The sequence below is a fragment of the Ranitomeya variabilis genome, chromosome 2 (genome assembly GCF_051348905.1).
Source record: "Ranitomeya variabilis isolate aRanVar5 chromosome 2, aRanVar5.hap1, whole genome shotgun sequence".
NCBI lineage: Eukaryota > Metazoa > Chordata > Amphibia > Anura > Dendrobatidae > Ranitomeya > Ranitomeya variabilis.
Window position 1 is genome coordinate 802,267,056 of NC_135233.1, and position 23,417 is coordinate 802,290,472.

The 23,417-nt window shown below is 40.5% G+C and overlaps 1 protein-coding gene across 25 annotated transcripts in view; it reads right to left on the reverse strand.

The window, feature by feature from the left end:
- RIMS1 (regulating synaptic membrane exocytosis 1) overlaps positions 1–23,417 on the reverse strand; it is a 535,376-nt gene that overhangs the window by 391,952 nt on the left and 120,007 nt on the right. For all 25 annotated transcript variants that reach the window (XM_077289909.1, XM_077289904.1, XM_077289921.1 and 22 more), the window contains one exon: positions 730–1,073. In XM_077289909.1, the coding sequence (XP_077146024.1) occupies positions 730–1,073 (344 nt within the window). The remainder of the gene's footprint in view (positions 1–729; positions 1,074–23,417) is intronic.

The following is a 23,417-nucleotide window of genomic DNA, read 5'->3' on the forward strand; positions in this document are numbered from 1 at the left end:
AGTTTTAATTTAGGTTCTATATCTATGTAAACATACTACCATTACAATGAAAAGATTTTTACTTATCGCTCTACATTCATTTGGTTACCTGGACAGTTGGGCCATGATCCCACATTTGTGTAAATGCTGCATTTTTTCTGCTGCTTTTTTGTGTGCAGGAAATCTGATGTGTTTAAAGGGATTAGCCACTTTCTATCTATATTAACAGAAGCATTTGGGACATGATTTTTAAAAGTTAAAGCAAAGTGCGTGAGATGTCATAAAACTCATGGGCAAAGTGCATTCAAAGATGTTGTAGGATTGTACGTTTTTTTCTCTATAGACTACTAAGAGGAGCATAAAAAAATACAATTGAACTTTCAAGCATGAAAAATGCATTAAAAAAAACATAACACAAAGCAATATACAGAGCAGATTGTTATTGCTTATTTTGATGTAAAATCCTGTGAGAAATATGCTGGGAAAGAAAGCGTAGAAAAAATGCAGCTTTACCACGTGTGAGAACAAGGTCTAAGGCTCCAATGATGACACAGTCTGCACTCAACTATAAACTGAAACAGAACATAAACTTACTATTGTTTTTACACATTGTCTTAGAAATGACATATACCTACACCTTACAGCAGTGATAACTTGTAGGAATTGTACATGGCAGCAGACATAGAATAATAGGGAGCCATAACGTCCCACAGGTCTATATACGATAAACAGGTGCCACCATCCTCCTACCTGTCTCGTGGGGGCTCACTTCTTGACCTTGATGACTGTTTCTGCTCTTGCACGGCATCTTGTAAGGATGGTTCGGACCCTTTGCTTCGATCAGACTGTAAACTAGCAGGTGAGGTCTCTTGAGAACCAGCCGTTGTGGCAGTGCTTAAAGGAGTTTGAGATCTAGATCTCTCTTGAAGCCTGGCTTTCTTTTCCCTTGGCGCATCAGAACCAGCACCAGTACCAGTGTCACTTAATGTACCATCCTGACTTGGAGGCTGCTGTGGTCCACTTCCGAAAAACCAAGCTCCTGATTTTGTGAGAATTTCTTGTTGTTTTCGGCACAGATTACAAACCCACATAACCTAATAAAGACAAACAAAAGAGAAAATTTAGACCAAAGGTAAAAAAACAAAACAAAAAACCACATTATAAAAGCACACCAAGCTCACAAAGTTTAGCTGAAGTCTGACACGTCCAATTTAAAAGGCACATTTTTGTGGTAGCAAATATTTAGAGTAAAATATAAATAACCTTATAATAACTAAATAAGGGCTCAAGTAAAAATATTAGGTTATTTCTTGTTCTAATATACTTTGTGTTCACATGTCTCAAGGGGTTTTTGCAAGATCTCTGCTTGCAGTCATTCAATATGAACTTTGCTTGTCCAATACAATAAAATGATAATTCAGAAAGCTTTGTGTCCATCAGTCGCATGATCATAGCAAGACTTGCATCTCCTGCAAACAAAAAAGGTTCCTATTGGATAACAGAAAGCAGCGATCCTAAAAGTGTGCAGAAAGGAAAATTGCGTACTTTCATTAAGCGTTACCGGTACTTTTATTGGTGAAAGTTAACATACCCTTTCTATTGATGCACAAGTGCAATGTGGGGTAATCTGGCCACCTGAGCTATTTGTTAAATGCAAAAATATTATTATAAATTTTTAGAGCACAATTGATTCCATGGTGCGGTACATGAAGATGAATAATGTGATTGAATGAACTATGATCGAGAAGATGTAAACTTGTAGTCCATTCAAAGCCGGCACAAAAGCAAGACAAAGAGTCAGGCTGGTTCAGGCCTAGGTTTAACACAGCAAAATCCTATTTAAACATTTCTAGTCATATAACTATTAACACTTTCAGGTAAGCAATTCCCTACCCCGTATTTGCGAGGCATTGGGTGTGATATAAAAGTATTTGGACTGCGGGCCATCCACTGACTTAAAGGGATTGTCAACTACTAGGACAACCCCTCCTTGATCAAAATGTTTGGCCCCCTTAAAATAATAAAGCTTATACTTACCTCCTGTGCCTGCGCTGTTCCTGCAGTGTCGGCACTCCCGGTCCTGGGGCTCTTGTGCGGTTGTTGTGACATGTGGTGCCCGGTGCCCAATCGGTGCTGGCGTCACTGTCCCCGCCTTCGAACAAATCTAACATAAAGAGGAAGTCCGGGATCAGCTGATCTCTCACTTCCTCTTCACTCTCAATTTGACAGGCGGCGGGGACAGTGACGCCAGCACTGATTGGGCGCCGGGCACATTGGGTAACAACAACAGTACGGGAGCCCCGGGACTAATGTGAAAAGCTCAAATACAGCTGACTTCATAGGAAGCTTCTTAAGCATTTTGTAATCATATAAATTTGCTCTCAAAATAATTTTGTCCCAGAAAAAAATAAGGTGTATTGTAATTTCTGCAATAATAAAAAATAATGTGTAATTTTGGATAGAAATGAAACAAACTGCATAAATCAATAGTACAGATTTTGAGAAATAAAACGTGTGGTCAATCTGTTTGCTATGGGATTGGAATCGCTTTGCCTGCTCCATGTCGTCCAAATACTTTTCAAAATGAAACTCCTCATTTAATGAGGCTGAAGATATGGTAGCAGTAGCACTGGCAGGACCCCAGTCCTCTTGCTCTTGGCCGTCCTGTAGCCCACTCATCCTAACTGCTACTTCAGTCAGTGCTTCTATTCCTTCAGTAAGCTGTGGATCCAGCAATATACATGACTTGGAGCCACATAAACAGCTACCAGAACAATTTTGCTTTCTAATAGCCGTGTCTCTCTCCTTTATGAGAATGTCAGGAGTTAACTCCTCAGCTTCTATTTTTTTAGTGTAACTGGGTGATGAAGCAATTCCTGCAATTCAGCAACTTGTGTCCATTGACCTTCATGTAGTGTTACCTGAGGGTTGGCCATGTCTACAAGAAAGGCTTTCAGCTTAAGCAATCGCTCAATCATTAAATAGGTGCTACCCCACCGAGTGGCTTTATCCACAATTGCCCCTTTTCCGGCATGTCTCTTCAAGATGGAATTCATTTTCTCACTTTGCCACTCAGAGTTCCAGCATGTCCCTGTTGCAGACTATCTCTTATTTTGAGCGCACAGCATTTGTTTTCATCTGTTTTTTGTTGGATTAGTTGTAGTTTTGAATGACCATTAATTTTATCATAAACTGTACTAAAAAACTATAAAAAAAACTCAAAGTGAGGGGAAAAGGTAAAAAAAAATCCTATTTTTTTTCAGGGGTGTGGGGTGAGTTTGTTTTACGGCATTTGTTGTGTGGTTGTGTGGAAATAAATTTCCAGGTCAGTACAATTAAGGCGTTATTGAATTTGCATAGATTGTTTTCTTATTTTAGTGTGAAAAAATGTGAAATTTGTAAAAAATAATAATAATAATAATAATAATAAAAAATTGGTGTCACCATTTTCTGAGACACAAATAATGATAAAAAAATGTGATCCCCATAAGAAAGCCATAGGTGATACGTAAGTTTCAGTTGTGCTCCATTACACGGTCTGTATTTACCTTTGTGTATTACTTTTTATGCTAGCATACTATTTGTTGTGTACCTTTTGGCATTGTTCTACTCCCTGCTCCTTGCTGGGTTTTACTTTATACTGCCATATGGGAGTGTATATTAACGCATACATACTCCTTATCCATTTAATCTGTGGCTCACTTTGGCTAACTTCATAGTAGGCTATTTTGCGGCATTTTTTATTGCACATTTTCAGCTGCATTTTACAGTACCAGCAAAGCCTATGAGATTTCAGAAATCTCATGCACACACGTTGTTTTTTGCCATCAGTATTTTGAGCTTTGCATGTTTTTTTGGGACATAGAGCATGTTACTTCTTTTGGCATTTTTTTCGTGTTTTTAACCCATTGAAAGCAATGGGTAATGAAAAAAGCAAGTACAGCAGTATATGAAACCCATTTATTTTTGTGATTTTTCCAGGTTTACCATCTTTTCTTGGTCACTTGAGATGGCAATTTGGAATAGTACAGTTTAGTTAAACTAGGGAGATGTACAAAGTAAACATTGGCCACAAAGGTGTGAGATTGAACAATGCCTGTGGCTGACCAAGGTGTGAGATTGCAAAATGCAGGAGCAACTCAATGGCTGACCAAAGTGTGAAAGTTAGACAGTGCCCTACAAACTCAATGCACTGCTAGGGTAAATTATTTCAGATCAGTTCACCTCAGCTGTTACATTTGTATGTGTATTTTCCATGATCTGTGTATTGGTGACCTGTGTTCATGCTTCTGTGGTGGAAGCAAAGCTAAACTTTGGGATCCAGAAAAATCACCAAAAAACGCATCAAAACATGTGTTTTTGCCGCTGCTTCTTTTCTGTAAAGAGTGTAGGTTTTTCTGAAGAAAAAAATGCAGCAAAAACGCTTAATGTGACCATAGCCTTTGGATTGTTGCATCTCATTGCTTATATTCACTCTTGTGTACTGCTTTCTATGCTTATGTACTATTCAGTGTACAATATATTGTGGCGTTTTTATACTTCCTGCTCTTTGCTGGGTTTCACTGCACACTGACATTCTATAATATACCAGTCAGTGTAGATTATTTATTTGTTATGTATTACTACGCATCCATACAGTTTAGAGTTCATGTTTCTGTATGGATGTAACAACCATATTATCCTGTGTTTCTATGTTTTATAAAAATAAAGTACCGTAATTGCCTTTACTGTGTGCAATATATATAGCTTATCAATGTAAGATGTATTACTTCTTTCAGCATTTTTGCCGCGTAAGTGGAAAAAAGCAGCAAAAACGCAGGTATCAGGTTTAAACTGTGAAAAAATAACTGCAAAAAAGCAGCAAAACATGATTTGTTTTAAGCAGCTTCTTTACTGCCAAGAGAGCAGATTTTGCCTGCAGAAGAAAACGCAACATGTGAACATAGCCTAATACATTTTTGCAAAGGTTTTAACTTATATAGTCATTTTTGTATTATGTTTCCATTGATGGAACTGTGTGAGAGCCTCTTTTTCATGAGGCAAACTGACATTTTTATTTAATACCAATTTGTGATTCCCTCAAACATTATGATCACTTTTTATTCTATTTCTTTTTCCAGCATTTACCAAAAGGGAATGCGCACATGTTAAGTATTTGTTGAATTTTTCTGCGTTTTTTTTTAATGTGCCTTTTCCTGTTTAGAAGTCTAACTTTTTCTAATATTCCTTTTCACATGTGCGTGCCTTTCAGGTTTATCCATTATTGTAGCTTTGATCTGGCCCTACCTTCTGCAGAGTCTGCATGCCCATTACGTTTGGACGTTTACTGCACGCATGCGCTGCCTGTGTCCCGGGTGCTGGTGGGTACCGGCGTCTCTATGTTGCCGTGGCGACGGATCACATGCTGTGCACCGTCGTCACTGCTTACATGATGTGGGCGCTCACGACTTCCAGGTCCTCCCGGCTGTCCATTCTCATTGGCCATATGCTCATTTTAAACCTCACCTTGTGACATGGACGCCACTGCCCCTGACAAAGGACTTAATCCGAAACGCGCGTTGGGCCGCGTTCCTGCTCGCACCACCATGACCACGCAGGTAATTACCTCTCAAGGCACTATTTAGCCTGACCAAGCACTGGTGGTCTTACCTTGGTCCTGCATTCCCCTACGGCTACTATTTGCTCAGCGCTCAGGTCTGCCATCGAAAATATGGATATATGAGTCCATTATGATTAGTCTACCCATTACGGTCCTACAAGTATATATGTCCACTGTACATGCCATTTTGTACCTGTTGCTATTGCACTTTTGGAGTCTCAAGGTTTTTTACCTGTTTATCTCAATCAGGCACATGCCATGCTGACATCTCATTACACGTATCTCTAAATAGACACATATGTATTTTGTTGGAATTCATATTTCTTGCAGGCTACATATTTATAGTGAGATCATTATCATTATTTTTGTATCTATTAATCTATGTTACTATAACCTGCAAGTATATCAGTGTATGTATCTACATATATTTACATCCATTATTTTTTACACTGTTGAGTCCACCTATCATCCTTACAGTTGTGCTATACGTTTTTTGATGTCAGATCTTTATGGTTTTCTTTTTGGTCATTCTGTATAACGGGCAAGTAAACACTTCGTGTTGCCAACACCGTGTTATCATCCCTCACTTCCCTCTTTTTTGTCTTCAATAAATTTTGTACCATATCTATTCATTGGTTTTATTTTGTCTATTGGACCACACAGTTCATTTTTTTTCTTTCTGGTTTCACTCCCAAAAATTGTAATAGAAAGGAATAAAAAAAATGGCGTATGCCTGAAAATGATACCAATAAAAACACCAACTTGTCCCACAAAAAAACAAACGGACACATGACTCTGTAGGAAGAAATACGGAAAAATTATAGCTCTCAAAATATGGTGATGCAAAAACTTGTTTTTGCAAAAAAGAAGCGTCTTTTAGTGTGTGACAGAAGCAAAACATACAAAAAAAGCTATAAATCTGGTATTGCCCTAATCGCACCGACCTGAAGAATAAAGTCATCTAATCACTTATACTGCACGAGGAAAGGCGCAAAAAATAAATAAAAACTAATCTTCACCTACTGTTGATTTGTTCATTCTGCCTCCCAAAGATCACCATAAGGGACGGCGCATATGTATCCTGTGCTCTACACTGAGCGCTCACATCTAGGTTTCCGTGTATATCTCTGAAAAAAGTGATTCAGATGGAACACCAGGTGGAAGATTCCCTATAATGAGGCACTGTGGACACTGTTTGGCATATGATCCGGCAGTGTCCGTCTTTTTAGGCAAATGGAGCATTATATGGGGCCATAACTGCATGGAGCATTATGTGGGGCATCTATGGGACCATAACTGCATGGAGCATTATATGGGGCATCTATGGGGCCACAAAGAACTGCATGGAGCATTATATGGGGCTCCTGATTCAATATGGATATTCAAAAACACTTAACATACTGATGTCTCAATTAATTTTACTTTTATTGGTATCTATTTTTATTTTTGACATATACCGGTAGCTGCTGCATTTTCCACCCTAGGCTTATACTCAAGTCAATAAGTTTTCCCAGTTTTTTGTTGCAAAATTAGGGGAGTCGGCTTATACTCGAGTATATACGGTAACTATTTTGGGACAAACAAAAATATTCCGCAGGCTACGCTTTTTTATGCAGGCAAAAAACAGGTTGCAGCTGTAAAGGAGAATATAATTTGGGACCTTTCCATCCCGATCCAAAAGAATGGATCCACAACTAGCACATTTTATTTTGATTGTTGTCATTTCAAAATGGAAATAACTACTGGACACGTGAATAGATCCTAACACAGTCGTGACCAGTTGTGATTTATTATTTGGAAGGTCAAATTTGACAAAGCTAAGATTCTGTATTCCACAATACAGAAATTCAAAAAAACTATGATTTTGATAACTGCGGTGGATTCGCAGATTCTTAGAGAAATTTTTCTGATACTGATATATAGAAAACACAAGCAATATTTGTTGTATATCAAATACAAAAGTGCACTCCTTAGCTATGTAAAATGCCGAACTGCTACCAGCACATGTCCTGTGCATACACACCGTATTAACATTTACTGTATAAAGATAGTCATATTGTGCATCTAGGTCAGACCATTGCTAAAAATACACAGTATTTTAATCCTGCCACGGAATGCAGATGTCTATGTCAGCAAGAGAATACAGATTACATGAATTCCTGGTAATAATACAGCTGATTTTGTATTCAACCTTTATAAGAACATATCTGTTACGCGCATGATAATCGCTTTTACAGAAGACTTTTATTAGTCTGACTATATTTTGCTTCAATGGCAGAAATGCAGAAAACAAAAAGCAAAGTAAAAAACAAGTGGACATAAAAACAAGGGGATTTCAAGCCGCCACACCACCTATTACAGGGAGCTAAATTATTGACCCAAACAAGTCCTCAACTTTTATTTTAACCCCTTTACCCCCAAGGGTGGTTTGCACGTTAATGACCAGGCCAATTTTTACAATTCTGACCACTGTCCCTTTATGAGGTTATAACTCTGGAACGCTTCAACGGATCCCGGTGATTCTGACATTGTTTTCTCATGATATATTGTACTTCATGATAGTGGTAAAATTTCTTTGATATTACCTGCGTTTATTTGTGAAAAAAATGGAAATTTGGCAAACATTTTGAAAATTTCGCAATTTTCCAAGTTTGAATTTTTATGCCCTTAAATCACAGAGATACGTCACGCAAAATACTTAATAAGTAACATTGCCCACATGTCTACTTTACATCAGCATAATTTTGGAACCAACATTTTTTTTTGTTAGGGAGTTATAAGGGTTAAAAGTTGACCAGAAATTTCTCATTTTTACAACACCATTTTTTTTAGGGACCACATCGCATTTGAAGTCATTTTGAGGGGTCTATATGATAGAAAATAACCAAGTGTGACACCATTCTAAAAACTGCACCCCTCAAGGTGCTCAAAACCACATTCAAGAAGTTTATTAACCCTTCAGGTCTTTCACAGGAATTTTTGGAATGTTTAAATAAAAATGAACATTTAACTTTTTTTCACACAAAATTTATTTCAGCTCCAATTTGTTTTATTTTTACCAAGGGTAACAGGAGAAAATGGACCCCAAAAGTTGTTGTACAATTTGTCCTGAGTACGCTGATACCCCATATGTGGGGGTAAACCACTGTTTGGGCGCATGGCAGAGCTCGGAAGGGAAGGAGCGCCATTTTACTTTTCAATGCAAAATTGACTGGAATTGAGATGGGACGCCGTGTTGCGTTTGGAGAGCCCCTGATGTGCCTAAACATTGAAACCCCCCACAAGTGACACCATTTTGGAAAGTAGACCCTCTAAGGAACTTATCTAGATGTGTGGTGAGCACTTTGACCCACCAAGTACTTCACAGAAGTTTATAATGCAGAGCCGTAAAAATAAAAAATCATATTTTTTCACAAAAATGATATTTTCGCCCCCAATTTTTTATTTTCCCAAGGGTAAGAGAAGAAATTGGACCCCAAAAATTGTTGTGCAATTTGTCCTGAGTATGCTGATACCCCATACGTTGGTGTAAAGAACTGTTTGGGCGCAGGGCAGAGCTCGGAAGGGAAGGAGCGCCATTTGACTTTTCAATGCAAAATTGACTGGAATTGAGATGGGATGCCATGTTGCGTTTGGAGAGCCCCTGATGTGCGTAAACATTGAAACCCCCACAAATGACACCATTTTGGAAGGTAGACCCCTTAAGGAATTTATCTAGATGTGTGGTGAGCACTTTGACCCAACAAGTGCTTCACAGAAGTTTATTATGCAGAGCCGTAAAAATAAAAAATAATATTTTTTCACAAAAATGATATTTTCGCCCCCAATTTTTTATTTTCCCAAGGGTAAGAGAAGAAATTAGACCACAAAAGTTGTTGTGCAATTTGTCCTGAGTACGACGATACCCCATATGTGGGGGTAAACCACTGTTTGGGCGCATAGCAGAGCTCGGAAGGGAAGGAGCGCCATTTGACTTTTCAATGCAAAATTGACTGGAATTGAGATGGAACACCATGTCGCGTTTGGAGAGCCCCTGATGTGCCTAAACATTAAACCCCCCTCAAGTTCACAAAAATCCAGGCATGTGAAAAAAGTCATAGGTAGTATAAATCACATATGTAAAAAGTAAACTTGTAAATTCGGCTGACGTTGGTGTCTGAGCCCCTACTTCACATAAAAAGATATCATTATTATAAATGGCTCCTACTACAGGATTTCCATTGGGAACTGAGTGCTTTAAGTTATTTTTCTATTATAGTATTTACAGTGGATATAAAAAGTCTACACACCCCTTTTAAAATACCAGTTTTATGACTTGTAAAAAAAAAAAAAACATGCCAAGAAGAATCATTTCAGAACTTTTTCCATCTTTAATGTCATCCACAATCTGTACACATTATTGACAAACAAATTGAACTTATTTTGAGGGAGAAAATAAAAACAACAAAACTAAAATAATGTGGTTGCATAAGTATGAACACCCTCTCAAAATTAGAGATATAATTGTGTTCAGAATTAGCCAATCACATTAAAACTCATGCTAAATAGTGGTCGTTACACAGCTGCTGTCATTTACAGTGATTCTGATTAACTCCATATGCAGTTTAGCTGTGCTAGTTGGGTTTTACTGACATTTTCTTCGCTTTTTACAGCAAAAGCCATGGTCTGTAAACAGCTTACAACACAGCAAAGGGATTTCATTTTTGAAAGTTTCAATCAGGAAAAAGGTACAAAAATGTTTCCAAGGCATTAGATATACCATGCAACATTGTGAAGATGGTCATCAAGAAGTAGCTTAAATTTGACACAAGAGTGACATTATCTAGGACTGGGCATACCTAAAAAATTGATGAAAACACAAGAAGAAAATTGGTCAAAGAGGTGTCCAAAAGTCTTACAGCAACATTAAAAGAGCTGCAGGAATTTCTGGCAAGCATCGGTTGCATACTGCATATGACAACTATCTTTTGTATTCTTCATATGTCCGGCTTGCTGTGTAGGTTGGCAAGATGGAAGCCTTTTGTTACAAAGAAAATCATCCAAACCCTGCTATGTTTAGCAAAAACCTAGATGAAGTCTGCCAAAAAGCATGTGGGAAAACTTGTGATGGTCTGATGAGACTAAGGCTGAAGTTTTTGGCCATTATTACAAATGGCATGTTTGGCACAAATCCAACACTGCACATCACCAAAAGAACACCATACCCACAAAAGCTTGGTGAAGCCAACATCATGCTTTGGGACTGTTTTTGGAGAGCTGAACAAAATGCAGTAAGAAGCAACTTCACCGCTCTTAGATTTATGCTCTCATTTGCCAGTTGACAATGTGGTAAAATCAATGATGTCATTCAGAAATACAACTCATCCTGAAAAAAACACACCCCTTATATGTCTATGAGGAAAAATAAAAGTTAATTGCTCTTGGAAGAAAAAACTCGAAAGACTAAAAAACAAAAATTGACCATGTCGGGAAGTGGTTATAGGTGGAAAAAGATCTTAAGCGATTCTTCTTGGTATGGTTTTGAATATAACAAATATCTGGCATTTTAACAAGGACGTGTAGATTTTTTTTAAATCATTGTTTAGCAGAATATTTTTTATTCAAGTGGATCTTCATTTACTATGTTAGGCTGGTTTCACACGTCCTGATATTTCAGGTACCGGAAAAAAAGGTATCGGAGATATCAGTGTCCGTGTGTCTGTGTGTGTACTACGTGCAGCACATGTGTGGCAACTGTGTGCCGCATCAGTACCACACGGACGGCCGTTGGGGAAGTAGCGCTATTGTAAGCGCTGTTCCCCTGCATGTGGTGCTAAAGCTGGCTGTCATCCCTTCTCCCCTGCTCTGCCTGCGAGCAGGGGAGAATGAATGAGAAGCAGCGGGCACAGGCTCATTAACTAGCGGTGACGTCACTGAGTCTGTGCTCGCTCGCTGGCATGAACTTCTGTGACCTCAGGACCGTGGGAGAATGCAAGTGATGAGGTCACTGTGACAGAGCTTGAAATGCCGTGACCTCATCACATACATTCTCCTATGGTCCTGATGTCACAGGAGTTCATGCCGACAGCGAGCACAGACTCAGTGACGTCACCGCTATTTACTGAGCCTTCACCCGCTGCGTATAATTCAGTCTTCAGTAGTTTACAGTCGGGTCGGTGGAATTAGCACCTCTCCCGGTTATAAACTGAATATACCCCAGATATGGATTACGGCGTGGGACTGACTGAACGCCGAACAGGTATGGGTATATTGTTGGTTTATTATTTTATTTTTATTTTTTACAGGAGATCGAGGGCGTCGCTTGGACTAGCAGTATAATAAAGATGGCAAAACTGTGTGGTGTATGATTTCATTAAAATACTTTATTTAGCATGTGTGTGTTTATTTAACCCTTTACCCAACTATAGGATTAGTAATGAAGAGGTGTCTTGTTGACACCTCTCCATTACTAAGCCAGGCTTAATGTCACCTTGCAATAGGAAGGTGACATTAACCCCCCCCCCATTACCCCACTTGCCACCGCTACAGGGCAAGTGGGAAGAAAAGGGCAAAGCTCCAGAATTGGCGCATATAATAGATGCGCCTTTTCTGGGCAGCTGCGGGCTGCTGTTTTTAGGCTGGGGGGGCCCATATCCATGGCCCCTTATCAGCCTGAGAATAGCAGCCCGCACCTGTTAGTTTTGCCGCGTTGGTTTAATAATATAGGGGGGACCCCACGTCGGGTTTTTCATTGATTCATTGTCCCCTGCTCGCGCTGCTCGCACGCAGAGCAGGGGAGAATGGATGATAGCCATGTTCAGCACCACACGCAGGGGAACAGCAGCTTACAGTAGCACTACTTCCCTGGCGGCCGTCCTTGCACATGGAGGACAGTGTGCACTGTTCTCCATGTGCACGTGTGTGGCACATTTTGCGGCCCATGTGTCCGGGCAAAAACGGACATGTCTGTGTGTTTTGCACACGGACACATGGTCCGTGAAAACACGCTGACGTGCATAGACCCATTCAAATGGGTCTACATGTGTCAGTGTCTCCGTTACGTGAGAAAACTGTCACCACACATACCGGAGACACTGATGTGTGAAACTGGCCTTAATAAGGGAAAAGGATGTTCATGGCCTTTCCTCATCTCAGCCCTACACTCCTTAAAGGTCCTCCTGATGTCCAGAACCAGACCAACCTCTGGACAGACAAGATGCTGCTTCTAGACAAATAGCGGACCCTATTTCTCCAATCCCTGCCAACGCTAACAACTTTGCCATCAAGTGCTGTACATGTACACAACAGACAGCTGTGACATCTGTTGAAGCTCCGCCCACAGCCCAGTTACTCAGGGAGACTGGGTCCCACCTCGGTGATGCCGGGTCAGCTTTCAGTTCCGGAAGTTGACGTGACATCACTGGACATCAGAGACAGCTGCATCCGGGGTGCATCCACACGTGATGGCGATGAGCGGACAGAGATAAGCCTGTGAGTGGCGCTATTTGGAAGGTATTTGAACAAAGCCTTATTTCCAAGGTTTAAATCGATCTGCCCACTACACATTGTAGTGGACAACCTCTTTAAATCCACAACATGTCCACTCTTTCTGCAATTTTTTTACCCACAGAAATTAACTTTATTAAATATGTACTGTAGACAAATCATCCACATCAAAAAAATTGGCAAAAAATGCATAAAATACTGAAATATGGGCAATCTGAATGCAGCATTTTTACCACCAAAAAAGCAGGTTTTGGCTGTTGAAAAAATACCGTGCAAAAATGCAAGGTGTTAACATAGCCTTATAGGTATGTATTTGATACCATTTTTTATGTGTTTTCCCCCATTCATTAGAAATACATGAAAAAAAAGCTGCAAAAATAATGAAAGAATTGACAATGCTGCAGATTTGAAACTGCTTCTAATCTACAAGAAAAAAAGCAACATGTGCATGAGACTTCAGGGATCTCATTCACTTTACTGGCACTAAGAAATTCTTCAGTCCAGTTTTTTTTACAAAACTAAATGGAAAAAATTAGCAAAAAAGCAGCGAATACTCTAACTCAGCTAAGTTGATATAAGGTATGATTTTATTTTTGCGTCTATCATTACATCATATACTGGATGTGGAGACACGGGGGAGTTGGTGGGCGCCCCGGTCTGCTAGCTGAAACTACATGGACCAGGGATCGTCCTGCTGAATGCCCGCTCTCCATTAAACGTGGGCATAACGCTACTCAGACAACACAGGGTGATGGTAAAATAGTGTAGCAATACTTTATTGATCCACAAAACAGGCAGATAACATGTAGAACAGTGTCAGCAAAATACACCAAGATGCACATTACAGAGTCTCACCCTTCCGCTGACTCACCGGAATAATAGCAGCTGTTACTTCAGAGCTTCCAGGGTCGACTGCCCCACCTGTGGCATGCACACAGAGAGGAGGTAGCAACAAGCGTAGTAAGATGGCAGTCCATTAATTATAAGGCCAGTAGACCGGAGGGTCACAACAGACCGGAGGGTCACAACCTGGCTTCATCTTTAAGGGTCGATTAGCACACCTGTGGCACGCACACAGATAAAAGGTGACGACAAACGTAGGAAGATGACAGTACATTCAGGTACAAGTCCAGTTGACCAGAGGGTCACAACCTGGCTTCTCCGAACATCTGTGTAGAGTCAGGCAACCTGCAAGTCCCAATCCCGGTTTTCTCCAAATGTATCCATGGTTCAGTGATGGTCAATGGAGCAGATCTATATTCTTCCAACGGGCCGAGTTCCCCTAGGTAGGTATCCTGTAGAATAATAAATCTGTGTCTCTCGTGATGGAGCCATGATGTCTTGGCTGCAGTCCTGTACAATCCCTGGATGTTTGGATTGCTTGGCTGAATCTCTGTCTCTCTATATAGAGGCATGTAAACTCTTTTTATAATTAACAAGTGTCCTTCAATCCAGCATCACAGATAAGGGGAATAATTATGTAACCAATTAGCATAGAATTTCCTTCTTTGTTTGGAATGCCAACATACTGGCTGGCATGGACAATGTATAATTATGATAACAGTAAACATCAAAAGTTATCAAGGATAAGAGCAAAGTATGTTATATCAAATATCAACGTGCAAGTCAATATAACAGACTTACACAACCAAAAGTCTGTTTTCTTGACCAACCAGAAAGAAACACATAAAATTCAAAAGTGAACATATAGATAACAGTCTATTCTTTCTGGCTTGCTAAAATAGTTGTCAATTAGAATTTTAGTTGTTTTACTAAAATAGTTGTTAATGAAGATACAATGCTGTGGAATTTAAAAGTAGAACTCGTTTCCAAAAATATATCATGATATGTCAATGGAAAAATACAAAACTTGTGACTCCTGAAAGATGGGCATGAAAATCCAAAAGAAGAAAAATTAAAAATAGCCACACATCAGGGGTTAAATATTTGCTATATCAAATTCCATAAGGGATACTTGAAACATTATCCAAAATGTTTATCTTAGTCTCTGTTCACATTCATGCCTTGATTTCCATTTTGATGCATCATGTTAACTTGTCCATTTTTTAGTTTTATTGATTTATAATAGGTCTGTAATGATCCTCATTTTACAGTTTAGAAAGAATGCAGCCAGTATCTTCATTTCAGAATTATAGGCTGTAGACATCGATCACTTGTAATCACAATGATTTATTATGGTTTTCCAATGTGTCCGTAAAAAAAATATTGTCTATCTATGATTTTTTGATGAGCTGTCCAGAAAAAAAATAAAAGTAAAATTGTCAACCATGCCCAAGACTTTAAATACCCTAGTGGTCTGGAGTTTAATCTACACTGATGTTTTAAAACATCAATTCTGATTAAGATGCCGAGATTGTGCAGCCAAAAGAGTGGGATGCCGGCAGTCATACACAGCCAGACTCCACATTTACAGTACAAGGCAGAGATGGTTTATGAAAATAATTTCTACAGAAAGGGGAACACAAATGAAAATGTTTTATGATCATATAAAACTAAATGTGAAAAACGTTCTGTATTTTGTTTTTTGTTTTGGTTTTTTTTACATTTGCCCCCTATATTGGCAAAAAAAAAAAAAGTATAAAAATGACACATTTTTACTGCAAAAAAAGGCAAAAATTATTTGAATATCTGAACAGGAACATCTTTTAGAACCAATACAAGCGCTTGTATAAAAAATATGTGCCTGGTCAGGAAAGGAGAAAATTTACCGGTCCTAAATTGGTTTTTTTCCAAACCTGACAACCAGACCAAGAGAGAAAATACATAATGCAATATAACCTTTGCACAAATAATGTCTTTTTATGCAGCCTTTTTCTTTTATCTCTAAGAACAATGCTCTTCGTTCACTGTAATAATATTTTTCTGGTACGATTTATACATGTTGTCTGCGGTTGCATCCCACGAGGAAGTAAGATTGCTACAATGATTAATGACAGTTCTTTTAAGAAGATTGCAATCTCCATAAAAAATACAAATAAAACTTCAGCTAAGCAAACATCCTCCCTTGGTAATCCAGGATTATGCACTCCCCTTTCTAAATAAGCCCATATTATTAGCTGTTCTAGATGGCCGGAAGCACATTAATAATATTTTATTTTAGATAGCTAAATTAGGGCCAAATTCAAAACAGGGTGGTCTCACGCAATCTGCTTCTCTTTTTCCATTCCTAAGAATACAAACACATCATGAGTCCAAGCTCCATGACGTGGATGTGAAATACCATGACATATGACTAGTCATTCTCATTATAGCCAAAATCTGTTCTCATTTCCAAAATGAGTTGGAAAAGCAAGAACTAATGGAGCAGAGGAGAAGATGCCACCTCATCTACCCATTCTAACTGGCACTTGACTACATGAAGTATACATTGCATTTTCCTGCTTCATAACTTGAGCATTTCTGGGATTGAAAATGGCTGATCTACCAATAAAATATATTTTCATGTGTCCTATCATGAGATTTGGATGTCATAAAGAGATGTATCTGAGTCCTGGCATGGAAGATTCAATACACTTTACCCCTTAGTGACAGAGCCAATTTAGTAGTTAATGACCAAGACAATTTTTACAGTAATGACCACTGTCATTATATGGAAGGCTTCATCGTATCCCACTGATTCTGAAAATGTTTTTTGTGACATATTGTACTTCGTGTTAGTGGTAACATTTCTTTGAAACAACTTGCACTTATTTATGAAAAAAATGAAAATTTGGCAAACATTTTGCAAATTTTCTAACTTTTAATTTTTGTACCCTTAAATCAGAGAGTGGTGTCACACAAAATAGTTAATAACATTTCCCACATGTCAACTTTACATCAGCACAATTTTGGAAACATAATTTTTTGTTAGGACGTTACAAGGGTTAAAAGTTGACCAGCGATTACTCATTTGTCCAACAAAATTCACAAAACCATTTTTTAGGGACCACCTCACATTTGAAGTGAGTTTGAGGGGTCAATATAACAGAAAATACCCTATTGTTACCGGGTGCTGGCCATCAGATCTCGGCGGGTGCACTGCGCATACGCCCGCCATTTTCTTCCCAGAAGAAGATGCTGCCGGCCGGGGGACTTCACGGGTGGTTGCAGGGACAATTGGGAGACCCCATTTCTCTCTCCTCTGATGTGCGATCACATCAGAGGAGGGAGAAATTAAATGGGAAATTGGACTTTTTTTTTCTTTTTTGTGGTCGCCGTTATTCCATTAATAATGGCGATCGCAACACTGGGGTCAGTAAGAACTGACCCGAATCATGTTCTCTGGGTTCTCGGCTAACCCCGGTAGCTGAAATCCCAGAGAAATTCTGACGCTGCAGGCGCTATACACTTATTTGTCAGCGCCGTTAAAAAGCAGCACTGAGGCATAAGTACCCTTAACTGTCGCCGTTAAAAGGCGTATCGGCAGTCATTAAAGGGTTAAATGTACCCTGTAGATGCAATGTAAGTTGTTGATTATCCATTGTTCATGTGTCCACCTGATGAAGACGGTGTTATCTGTTGAAACGCGTTGTGGTTCAAATACAACCTGGTGTTCGAGTCTTCTTTCTGCGCTCCTGAGACCGATCTTCATTTTCCCTGAATTAATTTTAGGGCTTTCACATAGAGCCTGAAATCATTTTAGGGGTCTAATATAGGGTTTGAATGATTTTGAGGTCAAGCCTGGGGACCAATTTGCCTAGATTTTGACCTCCCAGTGTGCAAATTATTTGCACAAAAAAACTGATCCATTTTTCTTAAAATACTCCTCCAGAGTATTATACTGTGTCTACAGTACTAAACCTTGTGTGTGCTCTGCTGTTCCACCTACGTACTGATAATAGCTTTGTGTTACTTGGCTCTATGATTTCTGCATACACTCTTGGTCATTATAGAATGTAAATTGTGCTACTTTCTAATATACTCTTCATCATTTTCACATTCTCTGTTGCTAGTTTATGCAGGTTTTAGCTAAAGGGGATGTTTAGTCTACAAGTCTGCAGTCATTCTATGTGACTGAAGACTTGTGAATCCTCACATTGTGTGCAATGCGCACTGTGAGGATTCTCTGCTGCCGACTCCAGGAGTGGCGGGTGCGTGACTGCAAGTATGAGATTTACATGCAAGTGGTCATGTGACTACTAGAAGTTCATGGCCTCATTTAATGCAAGTGTATTGAGCAACGCTGGACACGTCTAGCCAGAATGTGACCAGAAGTATGTAAATTGCATAGTAGCTGTTACTCCTTCTACTGTAACTGGTGAATTCTCACAGCACGCAGTGCACTTGTAATCTAAGGCCGGACAACTCCTTTAAAACAAAAACAAATGTACCTGAGCAATATCAGGCAGGTAATTGCAACTTATCTGCCTTTTTGTGCATGGAGCCATTCTTCGCTGATACAAATCAGTCTCATACCGCTCCTACTGGGGATTCAATTGCCTCTGCCGACGAGATGGGCGTGACTTCCGACATCATTCTGATTGACAGCCGACTCCCCTACTTAGGCAGTGGGGATATGGCTGTCAATCAAAATGACGCCAGAAGTCCCATGTCGTCAACAGAGCTCAGCGGAAAAGAAGCCTCCACTCTGTAGACGTGACATCAGCAGGGGCTTCTGAATTCCTGGCAGGAGCAGTCTGTGACCACTCTGTGCCGGGGAAGAACGGTGCTGGACACAACAGGAAGGTAACTTGCAATTACCTGCCTGTTAGTGATCAGGTACATTTGTTTTTTGTAAAGTCCCTTTAAGCTTGGACATGCTTAAAGTTATCCATCCAAGTATGGGACAGACACGGGACCAACTGTGACACAGACACACATATGCTCACATATCATACCACAGCAAAAATAATTTCTAATTTTAATTTAATTGCAATTATGGGTATAGTTTTAAGCAAACCAGGTGTTGTTCTATGTCTTTACCACTTTACAGTAATGTACAATTCTCTGCTCAACAAGTGTTTGACTAGATACAAAACATAATATTCTTTTTTGCCAGTTCTACAAAAAAACATACAACATATGTCACTCATTGCATGAAATATGACCTCCACAATGATCTGGGGGTGTTTACTGTTCAACCAATAAACAAAAGAATTACCTTTTAATTTTTCTAGTAGTACAGTATAAACGGACAAATAAATAAGCTTAACACTGTTAAATGTCAAAAACATGCTAATATTTATCCATCAAATATAATTACCTTATTGCAAAATGAAAAAGGGAACCTCCTAGCAGCATAGAAGCAGCAGCTAACACCCATGAAATGTTACGTGGGAAGTGTGGTTTACAGCAATTAAACACATGCTAAAGTTGTGAACCTCGGGAAGATCTATAATAAATGCTGCAAAAATAAATATTTTTGGGACTAGTTTGGAAAGCACCATATTGTTAAAAACAGCAACAAAACATTTCAATCTAATCCCAGTTTTTTGTGTTCAGGGATATTCCCTCATCACAGGAACATCTCAGCAGGATACTGTATATATCATATGCCCCCAACTTCCCAAATATTTACCAAGAGACTGTTATCCTTAGCTCTATGCCAAAAATACAAGCTCCTCTTTGGGCTCATTCACACACGAGTTCCTCATGTACAAGTGTGAGGTTGGTGGACTGTGCTATCTCGTTCCTACCACTGATGTGTTGTATTGTAATGTAAATAAAGTCTTTCATGTGTGTATTGGTAGTGTAATGTAATATGCATAGTGTTATAGGTAACGTTGGAAATGTCTAATGTATGATGTGATAATGTAGGGTATTATAATGTCTAGTAATGTTAGATAGGAAGTGTAATCTATAGGGATGTAGATAGTTGACAATAGGGTAAGTTAGGAGTTAGTAACGCTCGAGGGAATATGTAATGCTAGTGAATGTGGACCCACTAGGGACTGTGGGGTCAGGATTCCTTGTCTGTACAGGAATTGGCAAGGTCAGTTGCAGTATTTAGCTTTACCTATTATTTCAAGTGAGTATCCTTTCTAACATAACAGCCAAGGTCAGGAACGGAAAAGTCAGATAAGACGGGTAGGCAAGCCGTGTCAGTAATGGGAGAAACAGAAACACACAAGATCAAACACATCACTAGCATGACAAACATGCTAGGAACCAACATTCAGACCAGGAGTGGTGGAAGGAGCTGCCAGATACAGAGCCTGCTGGCAGGGGTTAGGCCGGGAAACCTGATCTCTGCATGACACAGCAGGGTTCAATTCCTGGAGAGACTAGCCACAACCCCCCCAAGGCAAAATGGAAATAACCCTAAAATGCAGAAGGGCTGCAAGAGGCAAAACTCAGAGAGCCACATGATGACCATGCTGAGTAGGGTAGTGCTGAGGAGGCATACAGGTCACCACCGTGACAGTACCCCATTGAAGCTCCTGATCAGTGGATCAGTCAACAACCAGCGCGTGTAGCTGAACCAAGAAAGACTTAGAGGAACTGAGTCCACAGAGCTAGGTAGCACATAAAAACAGATGTTTTCAGAGTGCTGGGTTCTGATTTGCATGGTGAGAGGCAGTGTGATATGACAAATAGGATTCTCCAGGTTTCCCCAGCAATGGAGGCAACAACCAGGGGACGAACAAGCTGTTGCATAAATGGGCTGCTGCGGAGAGCGACTCCTCTCCCAAAACCGAAATGACTTGGATGAAAAGTTTTGGAGAGCTAAATTTCCCATCCAGGGTCATCTCTCTGACTGTTCAAAGGCGCTAGAGGCCTCCGGGCCTCACTGGGCACTGACGAACATAATGTCCCTCGCTTCCACAGTACATGCACACATGACGTCACGACATCTTCAAAGTCGCTCTTGTACAGAGAGTTTGGCTAGTCCTACCTGCATTTGGCTCTACAGCCGGAGGTGAGGGTGGCAGCCGCAAAGGGTGCTGAAAGGTTGGAAATAACCTGGGAGGCTCCCAGAAAAAAATTGAACTCTTGAGCCTGTTCTAGAGCTCGCCCATGGAAATGGAGATCAATCCTAGAAGTGAGGTGTGTAACAGTATCCAGAGAGGACGTTAGATCTCTGTCTGCCAACTCATCCATGATGTGACTAGACAGGGCCGTCCAGAAGGTAGCCACCAGGGCCTCTCCATTCCTGAACAGTTCCACCGCCAAGGTGGGGAAGCGTAAAGTATACTGAGCCACAGTAAATGTGCCCTGTCTTGGAGTCAGCAGGGACAAGGCGGAAGACAAAGTGCGGCCAGGGTCCGCGAAAACTGTCATAAACATCTCCAAGAATCTTCCAACAATGCGAGTCTCAAGACCCCATTCTCCTAAGCAAGCAAGGGCTCGTCCAGACAGCAGAGAGACCATGAAGGAATCTTGGTCTGGCCCAAAGGGAAAAGATAAGCGTGGATAGTGAAGTGGATCTGGCACAGGTTAATGAAGCCACGGCTATCCATGGGGTCTCCATCAAAGCGGGACAGAAGTGGAAGCTAAAGCTTAGCTGCTCCACCAGACTCTGGAACTCCATGCGACTCTCCTGGAGATGTTGTTGATGCTGAGGAAGGAAGGCCTGACACGGTTGAAGCGTGAGATAGGGCAGACACAAAAATGGACAAATCCTGTAGCAGAGTGGCCATTACATTAATCGCCTGCATTAGCTGATCTTGACGCTTCCGTTGAGCACGTACTTTTCGTACAAGACTTGTACTAGAGACTTGGTTTCACTGGAACTCGACTTGTCAGTGAGGTGTATGGCCCGAAAGTATTGTAATGCTGTAGGTTGAATGTAACGTTGGTAGATATGGACCCATTGCACCACGGGCCAGGCTTACTCTGGAGGGGCGTAACTAGATGTCTACCAGGTCTTCTCTTGAGCCTCAGATGGTGAGGATAGGCTGGGCCAGAGGTATCACTTCAGGGCAGCAACTGGCCAGAGGGTCAGAGGCACAGGCAGGCAGTACAGGGGAGTGTAACCATTCTGGTGTACTTTAAAACCAGTCAGTGAAATTATAGCTAGGCTTTATCTCTTTGCCATTTCAGTTTTTTGCTCTGCTCCTATCTTCTGTTTCTTTTTAGGTAGTAGGTGGAATATTATCTAACAGTATGTACAGTAGCATCTAAAAGTGTGGGCCCTGTGGATGAGTCTAATAAAAGCTCTTTATTTTGCCTTGCAGGGCGAATTGTAGTCATATGTGTAGCAGTATAGAATATTGTCACATGGGGCTGAAATTGGTGGCTGTAGTTTATATTGGAAAAAAGTTCCCTTTAAAGAGAACCTGTTACCAGGATTTTAAACTCTTAAAGGAGGAAATTTGGCAGCAGTTTTTTTTTTTACAGGTGATCTGCTATAGTATATTTTGTTACAGGTGATAGGCTATTTTCCCCATCCACTTCTTCACTGTCTTCTGTCTGGCTGTAAGACAATGCACTGCAGCAGGAGCCTCCCCCTCTTCTCCTTCTGCAGTAGGAATAAGAATCATTAAGCACCAACCCTACTTGAGATGTACCTTTTGATCTGACAATGGTATATCAGGAGACAAGGAAGGTGCTACCTTTAGGTCACAGAATGTTATGATAGGTTGTTTGGTTTTATGTAAACTGAGTTTAAAGGGAACCTGTCACCCCCAAAATTAAAGATGAGCTAAGCCCACCGGCATCAGGGGCTTATCTACAGCATTCTGGAATGCTGTAGATAAGCCCCTGATGTATCCTGAAAGATGAGAAAAAGAGGTTAGATTATATTCACCCAGGGGTGTTCCCGCTGCGGTCTGGTCTGATGGGCGTCGCGGTCCGGTCCGGGACCTCCCATCTTCTTACGATGATGTCCTCTTCTTGTCTTCACGCTGCGGCTCCGGCGCAGGCGTACTTTGTCTGTCCTGTTGAAGGCAGAGCAAAGTACTACAGTGCGCAGGTGTCGGGCCTCTCTGACCTTTCCCGGCGCCTGCGCACTGCAGTACTTTGCTCTGCCCTCAACAGGGCAGACAAAGTATGCCTGCACCGGAGCTGCATCGTGAAGACAAGAAGAGGACGTCATCGTAAGAAGATGGGAGGCCCCAAACCGCGACGCCCATCAGATCGGACCGCCCGCCCAGGTGAGTATAATCTAACCTCTTTTTCTTATCTTTTAGGATACATCGGGGGCTTATCTACAGCATTAAAGAATGCTGTAGATAAGCCCCTGATGCCGGTGGGCTTAGCTCATCTTTGATTTTGGGGGTGACAGGTTCCCTTTAAACTCAGTTTACATAAAACCAAACAACCTATCATAATATTCTGTGACCTAAAGGTAGCACCTTCCTTGTCTCCTGATATACCATTGTCAGATCAAAAGATACATCTCAAGTAGTGGTCAGCTGAACTCTCAATCTGGCAACAGCTATTTCACCCAACCTCCCAATACATATGGACGCAC